Genomic DNA, 15,265 nt, shown 5'->3' on the forward strand with positions numbered 1-15,265 from the left:
AACTGGTTGATACGTTCAATCATAATTTACCTAATCTCTTCTTCAATGATCTTTGTTCTCTTCTTCTTTTTCTTAACTTATGCTTTTTCATTTTTAATCTTCTCTTTCTTAATACTGAATCCATATACATTGTTTTATCCTCGGAATCAACTTCAAGTTGACCTTGTTGATTAAAATCTGTAATTTCATATTTGACATTATTATTTATGGTTTTATCGGAATTCATCACTTGTGAAAGTATATCACTCTTACTATTATTACTATTGATTGACATTTGATTGAATATACTCGAGTTTAAACCGGTATTATATGATAATTGATTGATATTAGATGGTCTGGAAATGATAGACATGGATCTTACAGCACATTGGTTTGACAATATACTTGATCTAGAGGCCGCGAGAAAATTAATTCCTCTTGTTATGGATGTCCTAAGCATATTATGACTTAGCTTTATTATATATATGATCGATATCAGATCTTGATTGAAGATATCTATATAACACTATCGTTAGCTAAAAATTTTGTCGATTTTTTTTTCACTGGTTTGGTTTAACCAAAATAAACTATGTGCAGGTATAGGTATATGCAGGAAATATCTATTATTACTAACTAACTAACTTGTATCTATCTTTATACGGCGGTATCTATGAACTATGACACGTCTCTATATTCATCACTATGGCGTCAGAAACATCTAATATCACTCCATCAGTCCCAGAGATTCCATTACTTGAGCTAACATTTCCTAACATTGAACTAGGCCAATCTGTAACATCATACTTCAATCCAAGACTACTGATAATAACTTCTGTATTACCTAATGGTAATAATCCACATGATGGAACATTGGTATTAATGTGAATGATTTCTTTGGAAGGATATTTAATAAGACTTTTACCCTTCTGAATTAAGAAAATTATATCAGATGTAGTTATGAAAAATAGTTGCAAATAGGGTACTGATTGATTTAAGATATATAATTGACTTATTGAATGAATGGTTTGGTCAAATCTACCTCCAATCCCACTAAGAATATATACTCTTATATTTCTATGATTGATTTGATTAGAAACATTATGTGATTCTAATAATTCAGCAATTCCATTATTGGTATCTTCTATCACTTGTAAATCTTGTCTCAGTTGAGGTGAAAAATAGTACGCTTGTATAGTGTTCATAGCTTTAGTGAAGTCAGTTGAATATTGAGTTAATTGAGGAATTACTTTAGCTCCTCTTTTTGCATAGTATAATCTAACTTCCTTACGAATTGAATCAAAATCACCTACAATAAATTGAGGTATATAATCTTCTCTAGTGTATTCATTTGCGAAATAATCATATAATCGATTGGCTCCACCATCAGCACAGATGTGTAATTCAGTGTTATCCCATAACCTCTGTAAATTAATTCCCTCAATTGATTGATTTAATAGAACTAATACATTTCTTTCATTGTTGCTTGCTTCATTCCAATACTCAAAAGGTTGGATAATGGTCAGTATTTCATTTGGGTTTGGTGCTGGGATTGTAAAGTCATCTGGTCTTTCCACTACTTCAGTCTGTAACTTTCTAGCTTTCAGCATCTTCCATATATCTCTTGTTCAAGTGAATAATCCTTTGAAGTGATATAAGTTGATGGTATCAATTGGATATACTGATAGCTTTGTCACGGTCGTGTGCTTGCACAAATATTTGAGTTGTATTTTTTTGGAAACCAACTTGAAAAAGTTTATGTATTAGAAGTAAATAGCATTACAGTTCAACGACAGATAGAAGGATTGTCAAGTATTTGTTATTGTTATCTATTGATATACCTTACTTGGTGAAGTGAGTAATTCATACGACTTTGATAATAGTTGTATTAACAAATAAACAGACATCATCATGAGCAGTAACAATCAAAATGGTTCTGCTCCAAGCACAGCAAACTCTGGTTCTGATTCCAGCAGTCTGAATCAATCACAAGCTAATGTCATACCTAGAGATGTTAGATTATTGCATTTGATATTTGCCACTCAAGGTATTCAAAATTATCAAGATCATGTGCCGTTACAATTAATGGATTTTGCTCATAGTAAGTATTTATTTAATCAACAGTCTACATACTAAGAATGGTTTATACTAACAAGGAGTGTTTTAGGATATACTAAATCTGTTTTGAAGGATGCATTAGTGTATAATGACCATTCAAAACCTTTAAATTCAAACACCAATTTGAATTCAAATACAAACACCACCATCAATACTGATGATATAAGATTAGCCATTGCTGCTAGAACAAATTTCCAATTCAAACCTACTCCACCAAAGGAATTATTGTTAGAATTAGCAGAAGAAAGGAATTCAAAATCATTACCTCCTGTTATACCAAAATGGGGTTTAAACTTACCCCCTGAAAAGTATTGTCTTACAGCCAGAGATTTTGATAATATTGATGATGAATTAGATGAATTAGATGAACCTTCATCTAAGAAAACAAAGAACTAAGATATCTCAAGTGGTCCCATATAACACTTGAAAATCAAAGTATAAGCCTCGTTGATTGACTTATTTAGTTATATTCCACATCAATTATCAACCCCTAAACCCATCAATTCATATGAATTGACACAATTATGAAACTAATGTATACTAGAACTGTATTAATATATATTTATATACACTTGCCAACACTATCAACTGTAATTAACTTACTCTTTTTAACCACTATAATTAGAAGGACTTCAATAAAAAAATCAGTTTTGTGTAATTTTGAGTCCTTGTTTAATTTTTTGTCGTTGTCAATTTGAGAACAACAAAATAGAATTGACAGTTATAATCATAATATCACATTTTGGTTTATTAATAGATCTAGCGTTGTTCACGAGCTTTAATCATATCTGTTGCCATCCATACGAGTCAATCAAGGATGATACAAACCACGATGGCTTCAATTCCTGAAGTGAGGGAAGAATATCCTGGTTCTTCAATCGCTGAAAGAACCAGTAGAATACACGCATTTACTGATTTAGGACCAGCAGATTTATGTAATATCCATAAGAGTTCAGTCAATTCAAAGAAGGGAACTGAAGTTGGAACATTCTTATATTTCACTGGGATTGATACCTCAAATTCAGCTTCGATCGCTGCTCAATTACAAGGATTGGCTACTTTAATGGGATCTAAATCTCAATATTGGTTTGGAGAAAAGAAACATTGGAAAGTTCCTGAATTAACTTATTGTACTTATAACGCCTTTTCAAAAGTTGATATGAGAGTAACAGTTCATATTCCGGGAAAATTCGAAAGTTCAGTTGTTAGTAGTGATGGTAAATTCATTCATGATAAAATAAGTAATGATGATTTAGATAAATTATGGTTAGAAACATTCGTCAGTTCAATTATTAGAAGTTTACTTGACTCTGATGATGAAGAATCTAATAAAGTTGGAGGATTGGTTGAAGTTCGTAAATTAAATCCATTTAATAATGGGAAAGCATCAAAATCAATTTTAAATTCATTTTTAGATGGATTTGAAAAATTATTTTATGAAGGTCCAAAATTAGGTTGTGGTATTGAAATCCCTCAACCCACTTTAATTAATAATTATTTAGTAGATGGTTTTATTAAATGTGTTCAATTCACTCAATCATATGATAAAGCATTAGAAATCTTAAGAAGATTAGAAAAAGATGAACCAAGTGTTATATCATTAATTTCTCAAGTATTATTATTAAATGATGAAGAAATAGATGCGGTTAAATTAATAAATGAAGGTGTATCTAGAAACAAAAGAGATGCTGATTTGTTAGTTTTACAAACCCAATTTTGTATTAATAAAAAGAGATATGATTTAGCATTGGAATTGGCTAAACAAGCTGTTAAATCATCTCCATCTGATTTTAAAACTTGGTCAATATTAGTCAAAGTTTATACTAAACTCGGAGATTTTGAAAATGCTTTATTAACTTTAAATTCATGTCCAATGAATTCTCATAAAGAAAAATATGTTTTAAGAAGAGTTGTAAATTTAAGAGGTGGAAATGAAGATTTACATTTACCATTCCCAGTTGATGTTACTTTAGATGAAGTTTCAAATTTACAAAGTATTGAAGTTGCTCAAGAACAAAAGAGTTTAGATCCTCAATTATCAAATTTACCCGCTGCCAATTTAAAATCTACATTCGCTAAAGCTTATGAATTATTAACTGATATTGTTGCAAAGACGGGTTGGGAAACTTTATTAAAATATAGAGCCAAAGTTTTCGTAATGGAAGAAGAATATCGTAAAGATAGAAATAATAGTACTGTAAGTAATGGTCATGCCAGGAAAACATCAACAGTATCAACCTTGAATAATGGAAATGGAAATGGAAATGGTAATGCCACCACCAGTGTTACTGGTGAAGCTGCTACTGCCACTACCACATCAACCACACCAGTAACTTCTACAGCTTTAAATACAGATACATCAATTGTTATTAGTGAAAATGATGCTTCATCGACCGTTGCTATCAAATCTCCCAAAAAGGATGATGAACCAGAAGTTGAAGAAGATGATTCATATGAAGAAGAATTTAAAAAGAAACGACTTTGTGAAAGATGGTTGGATAACCTTTTCATGTTATTATATGAAGATTTAAGAGCATATACCATGTGGCAAGCTGAATCTGTTCATTTCCAAGCTCAACAAATGGAATATAAAAAGACTACATTAGAATGGGAAATCTTAGGTTCAATTGCTTATAGGTTAAATCATTTTAAAGAAGGATCAGTTGCATTTGGTAATGCTTTAAGTGGTAGATTTTCTGCTAAATCTCAAAGGGAAATGTTAAAATTTTATCAATTAGAAAGAACTAAAATTTTAGCTAAGAATTCTACTATTTCATCAAATTCAAGTCAACAATATACTCACAATTATATCAAAATTGTTAATCAATTGAATGAAAGGATATTGGAAAGTGTCATTAAATTATTAGTATGGAATCATAGATGGTATAATGATTTTTCTCCATTATTAATTAATGCTTTAAGTGATTTAGTGGCTAAAGAAGGATTAATTAAAATTCAATCCTTAGTTCAAGCTGTTTATTCTAATAATATTAATTCAACATCTAGTAATGCTGAAGTTTCAGGCAATCATGGTATAACAGATATGATGGATGACCTTTATTTATTTTTAAAGGCATATAATATAAATGGTACTGATAATTAGAATCATTAAAAATAGTTTCTAAAACTTAAAACTCACACGAGATAGTAATAATAATATATATGTTTCCACTATCCTTGTTATATTTCTTTGTATTTTTTTTAAATAAATTATATTTGCCTTTTGTATATTAACAGTGACTTATATTTCAAGTGTAGATTGAAATCATTGTAGTGTAGTTATTTATGTTCAATTTAATTATGAATTGCAAATTCTCATTTTGCAACATTATCTCGGAGTACCTATAGCCATCATTCTTCACCACACAACATCCCAACAATTAAAATTAGGATAAGTGGACCATAGTTAACTACTAAGTCCATCCCTCTCATTTGTCCAGTCCATACCAGAAGATGGTAACATACAAGTTATAGATGTTAAAATCAATATACTTCAATTCTAACAACCCACATCACGTGTCATGATGCACAGTGGTAAAATTTTTTTGGGGTTCCACAAATAGCAAAATACACAGATTTGATCTTAATTGAATTAAGGGATAATTACGAAAATACGAAATCCTCGTTATATAATTGATCCTTGGCATATTAAGATCTGTTAATTCTTATTTATCAAAGTATATAAAGTTTTGTTGTTATCATTGACGAAATCATTGAATCTAAATCTAAGTTGGAAAGTTCGGTAAAAATTGGCTGCTAATTTCTTTCACAGATCATATATATTCAAATTCGTATAATGAATGCTCGAAATAGATTACTAATGATAAGTTCACATCTTCAAGAACTAGATGAGAGTGAATTATTACCTGAGTTTCCCATGTTATTGAGACATGAAAGAAGACTTTATGATGGTAAGTTTCATTCCAAGATGAGCGGTACGTTAAGGATAATAGAGAAGGTGAGGAATAGTATACATAAGTCAGAAGACGTGAGAGGAGAAGATAGTATTCAGAAGTTCAATTCGTTTGCAGGTGGTTTCATAGAGCATTGGAAGCATATAAAACAAAATAAAGTGGAAAGTCAACCACAATCACAGATAGAGCTATATAATTCATGCATAGACAGACTTAGACAACTATACAACCTTGATAATGGAGAAGAAGATTCACTCGCGGAACATGCATCAATAGCGATCAATAAGAAGTCGAAATGGGAAAGTTTAAAATCGATTTTGGATAAAGATATAGAAGAAATCAGAATTCTATATTTTAGTGGTGATGATGAACAAGTTGATAATCATAATGAATTAAATCAAATCTTTCATAAACCTACAATAATCAAGACTGTGCCTGTTTCTGAGTACAAGACCATCTTAGACGATTCTGATGAGTTAAACTTTGATATAATCATAGTAGATAGTGCGAGGTCGGATGCAGTGGAAATAACTGATTTTATAACAAAGAGTATTCCTGATACTAAAATATGGTTGAATGTGATTGATTTCCTAGATGAGACTGATATTCAAGAATTGGAAGTTGAGTATATGTTCACCAGTATCGATGGGGTAAGTATACTTGTTTCAAAACATCAGAAAGAAGAACAAGAAGATAACACAGATAATGAAGATCAACTTTCAATTGAGGATTTACAGCAGTTGATGGAACAATTACCAAGTGTCTGAAAAAGTCATAAGGTATTTATTATCGTTATAAAAATAGGGGATAAAGTTATATACACATACAGATGAATATACATATATAAATCAGATAGCATAGATCTGTAGAAATAAGTAATAGGACTATATACAATAAAAGGAGGGAATGAAACTTAAATTTACTTCTTTTGATTTGATTCTTTTTTAGTTGAATCAGAAGATTCTCTATTGAACCCTTCTTCGGCGATTTTCCTTAATTCAGCTTTTGATTCTTCTAATCGTTGTTTACGAATTTGAATTAATGCATCTCTTCTTTCTAATTCTTCAATCCATAATTTTTCTCTTTGTTTGGCTTTTTCTCTTAATAAATCTTCTTTGGTTTTCTTTTGTTCTTCTGATTCTTGTTGAAACATTAATCCACCTGCAACCAATGCTACAAGGGTTAATAACTGAAATCCAATTCTATATCTGAAATATATTTGAGTTTTCATTTTTTCACCTCGTCTCATTGATCTTGCTGCTAATATGATGGCACCAGTTGTGGCTAAAGTACCAAGTGGGACCAATGGTTGTTGTTTACACTTGACAAGAATCCTTTGGACAAGATTAAGTTGACTAAAATAGATTTGTTAGTAAATAAGGTTTAATGATAAAAAGGGGGTAACAGTTATACATACTCGTCATTTGGATCGAATGATGAGGGTAATTTCGTGGCCATTGTGGTAATTAAAAATGATATATGATATGGGTAGTATGATGGTATATGAAAATATATCAAAAATCAAGATCAAAAGGTATAGATATATGTTATAATTATATCTATGTCTAAAGTAATATCATGATAGGATCATTTTGGTTTAAGGGATTTGAAAAGTTCCGAGTTTTTAATTGTCTTTTGAGACTTAGAAAAAATGATCACGTGTGTGACACTATAAATAAAAATTGATAAATGTCTATTATTATAACAACAAACTATATAAGAGAAGGGAAAGATTGTGAGTAAGGGGGTATGGGTATGATTAATTATTCATTTAAGATGAAATCTTTGAATTCAACATAAGCTTTTTCTAAATCATCATTAACAATTATTTTATCATGAGCACCAGTTTTAGCATAATCTAATTCAGCTGAAGCAGCAGAGATTCTCTTTTCAATAGAATCTTGAGTTTCAGTACCTCTACCTTCTAATCTTTGTCTTAAGGTTTCGATGGATGGAGGACTTAAGAATAAGTATCTAGCATTTAAATCAGTACCTTTAACAGATTTAACACCTTGCATATCAATATCTAAAAGACAAACTTTACCTTGTTCACTGACATCTTTGACAGCTTTAATGGTGGTACCGTAATAATTACCGGAGAATTGAGCCCATTCGATGAATTTTTTATCTTCAATAGCTTGTTTGAATTCTTCAATGGTTGAGAAATGATAATCTTTACCATCGACTTCACCAGCTCTTGGTTTTCTAGTGGTATTAGACACTGAGAATCCGAATTTATCAGGATATTCAGCAAATAGTCTTTTTAATAAGGTGGATTTACCAGTACCTGATGGTCCAGAAATAACAATTGGTCTTGACATGATATGAATGAATCTATGAGTGATGAACGAAGTGATCTTGTTTAGTGATGATGTGTTATGCTAAAAAAAAGGTAAATATTGAAGACGTCAATTTTTACACTAATTTGATGAAAGAAATAGGAATGAGAAGATGAATGAACAACTTTTACTTTGATTCAATATGAACTATGGATACACGTAGCCAAGCTAAAAGGAAGAAAGAGAAGAAAGAGTAGAAGAGGTAAAACAATTTATGAAATTAAAGATCGTTTTTGAAGTTGACACAACAAACAAAAAATTTTATTTTTATTTTTATTTTTATTTTTCGGTGTGGTGAGGCTCAAATTTTAAATTTGTGTTACGCGTTCCTTAAACTGTGAGATCAATTTAAAGTGAAACAACAACGTTTAGATGAGTGGCTTCTTCGTAGCTGGGATTGAAATTGTTATTATTATTATTATTATTATTGTGGTTTGGTAATAGGAATGTGTTAATCTGTACATAGTGCATGTATAAAGTTGATTGATAACAGTAGAAAAGAATTGAATAAGTTAATCTAAAAGAATTATACACGTACACTGGTTAAACAACTATGCGTCATAACAATGACATTGATTGGTACTCACCCCCTTAGTTCAATTACTTCTCTCATTAATAACACATATAACTCTAGATATCTAATAACCTACCTCTTTTTGCAGCTATAAATATCTTTTAACATCATGAGATCGTTGCCTCTAACGAATCATGTCGCAGTCCTTCGTCATGTCGCATCACAATCGAATTAAATGTCGCAGTCAATTTTAGTAACAAAAATTTTTCGAAACGCTAATAATAAATTTTACAGCACCAATTGGATCATAAGGCTGACGATCAATAATCATAACTACAATAGACATCAATCCTATAGACAATTCTATTGATACCTTAATCATGTCCAATCCAGATGCAATCCAGCAGCTAAAGCTGGCTTTGGATACCATGTACACCAATGCTGATCAAACTAGTAAAATGACAGCAACTCATTTCCTAGAATCATTCCAAAGATCTCAAGAAGCATGGGAAATAGTTCATACTGTCTTGAATGATGATTCTATTACTGATATTCAATTCAAACTATTCGCGGCTCAAACTTTAAGATCAAAAGTTACCTATGATTTATCTCATTTGCCTGAATCAAACTATGAAAATTTAAAGAATTCAATCATTGAATTATTAAAGAAATATTCCACTGAAAATCAACAAAAATTGATTAGAATTCAATTATCCATTGCATTATCTCAATTATGTTTACAATACTTATCATGGTTGAACCCTATTCCTGAAATAATCTCTCAATTATCTTCAAATCCTCAACAATTATCATCATTATTAGACTTTTTAAAAATTTTACCCGAAGAATTAACTGATATTAAAAAATCAACTTTAACAGATGAAGAATTCGATTCAAGAATAAAAATCTTAATCACTAATAATGTAGAACAAATCTTACTGATCTTAAAAGATTTAGTTGATTCATCATCATCTACTAATAATAAAGATTCAAAATTAAATTCATTAATCTTAGATTGTCTTAATAGTTGGATTAAAGAATTCCCTATTGATAAAATCTTACAAATCAATTCATTAACTAATTTAATATTTCAAAGTTTATTAGATGATTTAACGTTTGATAAATCGATTGAATGTCTTATTACTATCATTAGTGAAACAAAAGATTTTGATAATTTTGAAATCATTGATGCATTATATCAACAAATCTTACAATTGAATAACTATGTCATTTCCAACCCAGATTTCTTACAAGATTCAGATAAAGTAAGTGGATTAACTAGACTTTATGTCGAAGCTTGTGAATCTTGGCATGCATTAATTGCTAAAAATCCAAAACATTTTAAACCTTTAGTGGAAATCTTATTAGAAGCTTGTAAATATGATGAAGATTTGGATATTGTAAAGTATACGTTTTATTTTTGGTATTTATTAAAACAAATCATTACTTTACCAAAATTTGAAGAATCAAGATTAGTATTTTCAAGTGTTTATGAAGAATTAATTTCCATTATTTTAAAACATTTAACTTATCCAACTCCAACCATTGAAAAAGATAGTAAACAAAGTAATAATGATGATGATTTATTCGATGGGGATAAAGAACAAGAAGATAAATTTAAAGAATTTAGGTATGAAATGGGTGATGTTTTAAAAGATTGTTGTTCAGTAGTAGGTACCACCACTGCTTTAAATATTCCATTTAAACAAATTCAACGAATTTTATCATCAAATGATACTAATGCTTTCTATTGGCAATATTTAGAAGCTCCATTATTCTCTATGAGAACTATGGCAAAAGTAGTATCAACCAAAGAAAATACTATCTTACCTAGTATAATGTCATTTTTAATTAAATTACCTGAACATCCTAAAATCAGATATGCTGCCACTTTAGTATTAGGAAGATATAGTGAATGGACTGCCAAAAATCCTCAATTCTTAGCTCCTCAAATCACATATATTGTCAAAGGTTTTGAAATCATTAAATTAAATCCAACTGATACTAAAAATAATCAAGATATTATAATATCAGCCTCAAGAGCATTGATGTATTTCTGTAAGGATTGTTCTAGTTTATTAGTGGAATATCTTGAACAATTATACATGTTATATGGTCAAATTAATGATCAATTGGATATCGAATCCAATTATGAGTTAGTTGATGGTTTAGCTCATGTTATTCAACAAGTTCCACCAGCAAATTTATATAAGACTACCGAAATGTTCATTGAACCAACTTTGAATAAGATCCAACAATTGACTAGTACAGGACAATCCACATCAGAAGATTTCAATATTCAATTAGCTGATCAAATAGAAATCTTAACTATATTCATTAAAGTCTTACGTACGAAAGATTTTACTGGTTCAGGTTTCCCAGTTTGTGACTTATTCATTGCCAAGATTTGGCCTATCGTCCCTCAAATTTTAAATAAATATGGATTGAAATCAGTCATAGTTAGTGAAAGATGTTTAAAACTTTTAAAGGCAAGTATTCAATCATATAGTACTTACTTAAACAAGTTATTACCTGAAATAGCCATGATCTTACATGAAGGATTCAAAACCACTAAATTTGGATGTTACCTTTGGGTATCAGGGATTTTAATTCGTGAATATGGTGATGAATATACCAGTGAAGAAATTAAAGAATCAGTTTATCAATTTGGAATATCTCAAAGCTTTACATTTTTTGAATTAATCTTTAATGAAAGTAATGATGAAAGTATTAAAAATATGCCGGATGTCATTGATGATTTCTTTAGAATGATTGATGATTTATTAATGTATTATCCATTCAAAGTGATTCCAAACTTGGACTTTTTGAAATCAATATTAAAGTTAAGTTTAATTAATTTCCAATTGATTAATGAATATGAACCAACCATCTCATGTGTTCATTTCCTCATTGATTTAGTTAGTTGGGGATCATCAAATCCACCAATTTCATTATTTAATGATGAAAATCCTGAATTTATAAAGAAATCAGTTCAAGATTTCTTAATCTTAGATAACAATGGTGGTGCATTATTACAAGCTATTATAAATGGATTAATATTTAAATTTAATATCGATACTCATCAAGATATAAATGATTTAATATTAAAAATATTGGTGGTGATACCTGATTCAAATATATCGATCAATTGGTTACATCAAGTAGTTCAATCTTTACCCAATGTTAATAATAAAGAAATTGAAAAATTAATCAATACTTTAGGTGTTGCATTGGTTAATAAAGATAATAGAAGAGTTAGATCTTCTTTAAAAGATTTTGTTAATTGGTATTCTCGTAAAAATGTGAAACCAAGATCAGAATTCTAACGTTAATTAGTTAGTTAGTTAAATTAGTTGCTAGTTAGCTTCATGTAGAGTTTATTATAAATATAATAGACATAATTAATGAATAATATTAAAATAATTCAGAATTAATTTATTTACAGCCAAAAACCGCACTGTAAAATTTAAAAATTTTAAAAAAATTTGGTTGTAAATATCTACTTACATTTCTTTTTGGTTCTATTTCATTGAGCTCGAGCTGAATAATATAGTAAGCAATCAGGTTGAAACTAACATTTATAGGCAAGAGACATGATAATGGATTACTGCTAGTAATAGTCAAGAGATCTGCTTTGAAAGGGTGGTTTTCTGCTAACCGCCAATCCGAACCAGTCAGGGGCCACGTCCACTTCCACTCTAGCAAGTACCAACCTACCGATCAATACAACGCCGGATGGTCAATTAATAAGGCCGTCCCGTTGTATTTGATATATCCTTCCATGTTGAGAACTGGATTGGGTTGCAGGTGTTGGACTTCTTGCTTCGCGGTGAGTTGTGTTGTTGGCGGATACTCCTTTGTGATATTTACAGTCAGGCTTTATAGCTGATTAGTAACCTCTGACACTATGGGGGAGTTTGAGTTGGGAGGCCATTACCAATTCCCAGTTCATGTTAGCCAGACTCTAGTGATCTATACAGTGGTTCAATTCCGGAGTGTTGATACTTATATGACATTGTCATGAGTAGACCAGGTTATTTATTTACTCTTTCTCCTTTCTCTAATTTTCTAATATTCTATTTTATTCTTCTTTGCTTCTCTTTTCTTCTTTGCTTCTCTTTTCTACTTTGCTTTTCTTTTCTTCTTTTTCTTATTGTTGCTATTTTATATTTGTTCCAGGTTGAGTTATCATTATATCAAGTTATAATCAAATTAAGGTATAAAATCAAAAAAAGTCCTTAATTCCTAATTTTTTACATCATATAATATTATTTATGTGGTGATGTCTACTTTGGTTCTAGAAATTGAATTCAACATTGAACAAATGAAGGTCTCTGATGCATTAAGAGTGTTTTTTTGTATCTGTTGGGTTGTTAAAAATTTGTTAAGAAAAAGTGGTAGACGAATGTTTTAAAAGAGCTTATGGTCAGAGATAATTAATCTCAGTTGGTAAAGTTATTTTTGAATTTGTTCTGGTTTGTGAGCTTTATAAAACTGCTGAAAATTTCTGGCTGGATTTTAAAGGTTTGAATTATTCATTTATATAAGGAATCTGTGTCAAGATTTTATAATTATCCTGCTGTTGAATTTTCTTGAATTAGATGAGATGAAGTACTTTACAGAAGTTTGATTGTATTTCTGTAAGAATTGTTGGTAATAATTTTTAGTTAATTAAGGTGTTAAACTGCCATCATGGTGTAATTGCTGAAATATTGGTTCAAAGATAAGAAGCGATAACGCTGGTGTTTTTTTCCTAGTAAATATCCAAATGAATCGAAATTTGGGAGACTGTTTTTGGAAACATACAAGAAGCAGTAGAGACAAAGAATTCTCTCAATTGCTTTGGTATTTTCATTAACAAATCGTTTGCTACAAATAATTAGATAAATCTTTTTTCATCATGATTTTTGGTTGCAAAAATTTGTGTTTTGTTGGTTGATGCGAATGTTTTGAAGGACATCTACAAAAATGAGTATTAAAAGATTGATGAGAAGAAACCAGTTCCTTGTGAACCAAATTCTCATTGACGGGTGCATAGAAGTCTTTGGTTATCAGTACTCAAAGTACTCAAAAAAAGACAAGAAAAGCCAGTGCATTTCTTTTTCAAAATCAAAAAGGTTATGATTCTAAGGCGATACTGAAAATTTTAAGATTTCTAGGATTTCTAGGAAATGGCCTGAAAGAATCTATAGCAATACTAATTCCCAAAGCTATGCTTCGGGAAGAAATATGGTTTAAAATTGTGATTCTTCTAAGGTCACTACTAAAGTTTTAAATTAATATAGGATTTCTAGGAGAAAGGCCAGAAAAATTGATTTTTTTTCCAATGAGTAGCATATTGATACTGTTGCAGAGTATCGTAGAAGCATGGTAAGCAGTATACCATGATGGGTTATTTGAAGCATTTAAGAAGGTAGAAATTTGCTGCTAAACAGTTCAAAAAATAATTGGATGCAAATTTTAAATAACAACTTTGATGCTAGGTGTAACAGAAGCATTATATTTGATGAATCAAGCCAAAATATGCAGATTTAAGACGTCTATCAATCAATAAAGATATATAAAACAAAATTTCCGACAAGACAAGCAGACTTTTATCGATACAATTTCAGTAAGGCTAACTTAGATTTAAAAAAATTATAGGCATTATAGGAAATGCCTGATAAAAATTGATATCGATGTAAAGTCTTGCGATAGCATGATTCCAGAAGAAAATGCTATCAGTGGATCTTGAAGAAAATAGAATGGTCCTCAAATGATAGCTAATGATGCCAAGGGCTACAAAACACTGCCCAGGTTGAAGAAGAAGCTTGTATATCATTATTTCTTTAAGGCTATCACGGACTATCCATGGTCGTAAAGTGATGAGCCTAGAAAAATTGATAGTGATGCCAACACAGGCGAAAGCACGGCTCTTGTGAAATCAAAGAAGTTATCAATTGATGCCTTATAACACTGAAGGTCAAGAGATCCTCAAACAAAAATTTGATCACGATGCCAAGTGTTGGGGAAGCTCGGCACCAAAAAAAATAATGTATATGATAGATTTACGTGTTATGAGGACTGGACTAAAAATATTATTATTGATGTCAGATTCTGCGAGGCATTTGATGGATCTAATTTTCTTTGCTTGGTTATTAGGTGATTCACTTATCATTTACAAGAAATAATCATGTATTGGGTTATGTTTTTGGTGACATTTTATCTCAGTTGATTTAGATAGAATAGCTTTCTTGTTTAATTTTGTGAATAAAATACGAGCAGAAAACAAAAATAAAGAGTGTGAAAAAAAAGGGCCCTAGCAACCGTGAACTAAAATGTTTTTATTGATCTTCACGCACATGTTGCGAGGAGGAGGAGACAATAAATAAAAACAAAACAAACAATAAGAAATCGTAAGGTTG

General features: G+C 30.2%; 8 protein-coding genes across 8 annotated transcripts; 4 read left to right on the forward strand and 4 right to left on the reverse strand. All coding sequences in view use genetic code 12, as the record gives it.

Annotated features, from left to right (window-relative positions):
* Positions 1–19: 19 nt before the first annotated feature.
* Positions 20–352, reverse strand: DFJ63DRAFT_332990 (mitochondrial 37S ribosomal protein mS38; the record flags this gene model as incomplete). Its single annotated transcript, XM_064907774.1, has 1 exon — positions 20–352. The coding sequence occupies one exon, from the start codon at positions 350–352 to the stop codon at positions 20–22; it is 333 nt and encodes a 110-aa protein (XP_064764844.1).
* A 295-nt stretch (positions 353–647) lies between these two features.
* On the reverse strand, positions 648–1,586 carry DFJ63DRAFT_282130 (thiamine diphosphokinase; the record flags this gene model as incomplete). Its single annotated transcript, XM_064904630.1, has 1 exon — positions 648–1,586. One exon carries the CDS (start codon positions 1,584–1,586, stop codon positions 648–650), a length of 939 nt encoding a protein of 312 aa, XP_064764845.1.
* A 151-nt stretch (positions 1,587–1,737) lies between these two features.
* DFJ63DRAFT_25094 (chromatin modification protein) lies at positions 1,738–2,701 on the forward strand. The gene is made up of 2 exons (XM_064904437.1): positions 1,738–2,077; positions 2,144–2,701. Exons 1-2 carry the CDS (start codon positions 1,888–1,890, stop codon positions 2,488–2,490), a joined length of 537 nt encoding a protein of 178 aa, XP_064764846.1. The 5' UTR covers positions 1,738–1,887; the 3' UTR covers positions 2,491–2,701.
* Positions 2,702–2,911: 210 nt separating this feature from the next.
* BUD7 (exomer complex subunit) lies at positions 2,912–5,197 on the forward strand (the record flags this gene model as incomplete). The annotated part of the gene is made up of 2 exons (XM_064904675.1): positions 2,912–4,376; positions 4,449–5,197. The coding sequence occupies 2 exons, from the start codon at positions 2,912–2,914 to the stop codon at positions 5,195–5,197; spliced, it is 2,214 nt and encodes a 737-aa protein (XP_064764847.1).
* Positions 5,198–5,543: 346 nt separating this feature from the next.
* DFJ63DRAFT_25036 (uncharacterized protein) lies at positions 5,544–6,942 on the forward strand. Its single transcript, XM_064904424.1, has one exon. The coding sequence runs from the start codon at positions 5,891–5,893 to the stop codon at positions 6,773–6,775; it is 885 nt and encodes a 294-aa protein (XP_064764848.1). The 5' UTR covers positions 5,544–5,890; the 3' UTR covers positions 6,776–6,942.
* Positions 6,852–7,618, reverse strand: DFJ63DRAFT_25019 (uncharacterized protein). Its single transcript, XM_064904413.1, has 2 exons — positions 7,426–7,618; positions 6,852–7,363 (listed from the first exon to the last, which is right to left on the reverse strand). Exons 1-2 carry the CDS (start codon positions 7,464–7,466, stop codon positions 6,928–6,930), a joined length of 477 nt encoding a protein of 158 aa, XP_064764849.1. The 5' UTR covers positions 7,467–7,618; the 3' UTR covers positions 6,852–6,927.
* GUK1 (guanylate kinase) lies at positions 7,515–8,581 on the reverse strand. The gene has a single exon (XM_064904412.1). It carries the CDS (start codon positions 8,327–8,329, stop codon positions 7,772–7,774), a length of 558 nt encoding a protein of 185 aa, XP_064764850.1. The 5' UTR covers positions 8,330–8,581; the 3' UTR covers positions 7,515–7,771.
* A 660-nt stretch (positions 8,582–9,241) lies between these two features.
* MTR10 (Mtr10p) lies at positions 9,242–12,187 on the forward strand (the record flags this gene model as incomplete). Its single annotated transcript, XM_064904742.1, has 1 exon — positions 9,242–12,187. The coding sequence occupies one exon, from the start codon at positions 9,242–9,244 to the stop codon at positions 12,185–12,187; it is 2,946 nt and encodes a 981-aa protein (XP_064764851.1).
* Between the last annotated feature and the right edge of the window lie 3,078 nt (positions 12,188–15,265).

Source organism: Scheffersomyces coipomensis (assembly GCF_036884675.1).
Source record: "Scheffersomyces coipomensis strain NRRL Y-17651 chromosome Unknown DFJ63scaffold_1, whole genome shotgun sequence".
In the NCBI taxonomy this organism is placed as follows: domain Eukaryota; kingdom Fungi; phylum Ascomycota; class Pichiomycetes; order Serinales; family Debaryomycetaceae; genus Scheffersomyces; species Scheffersomyces coipomensis.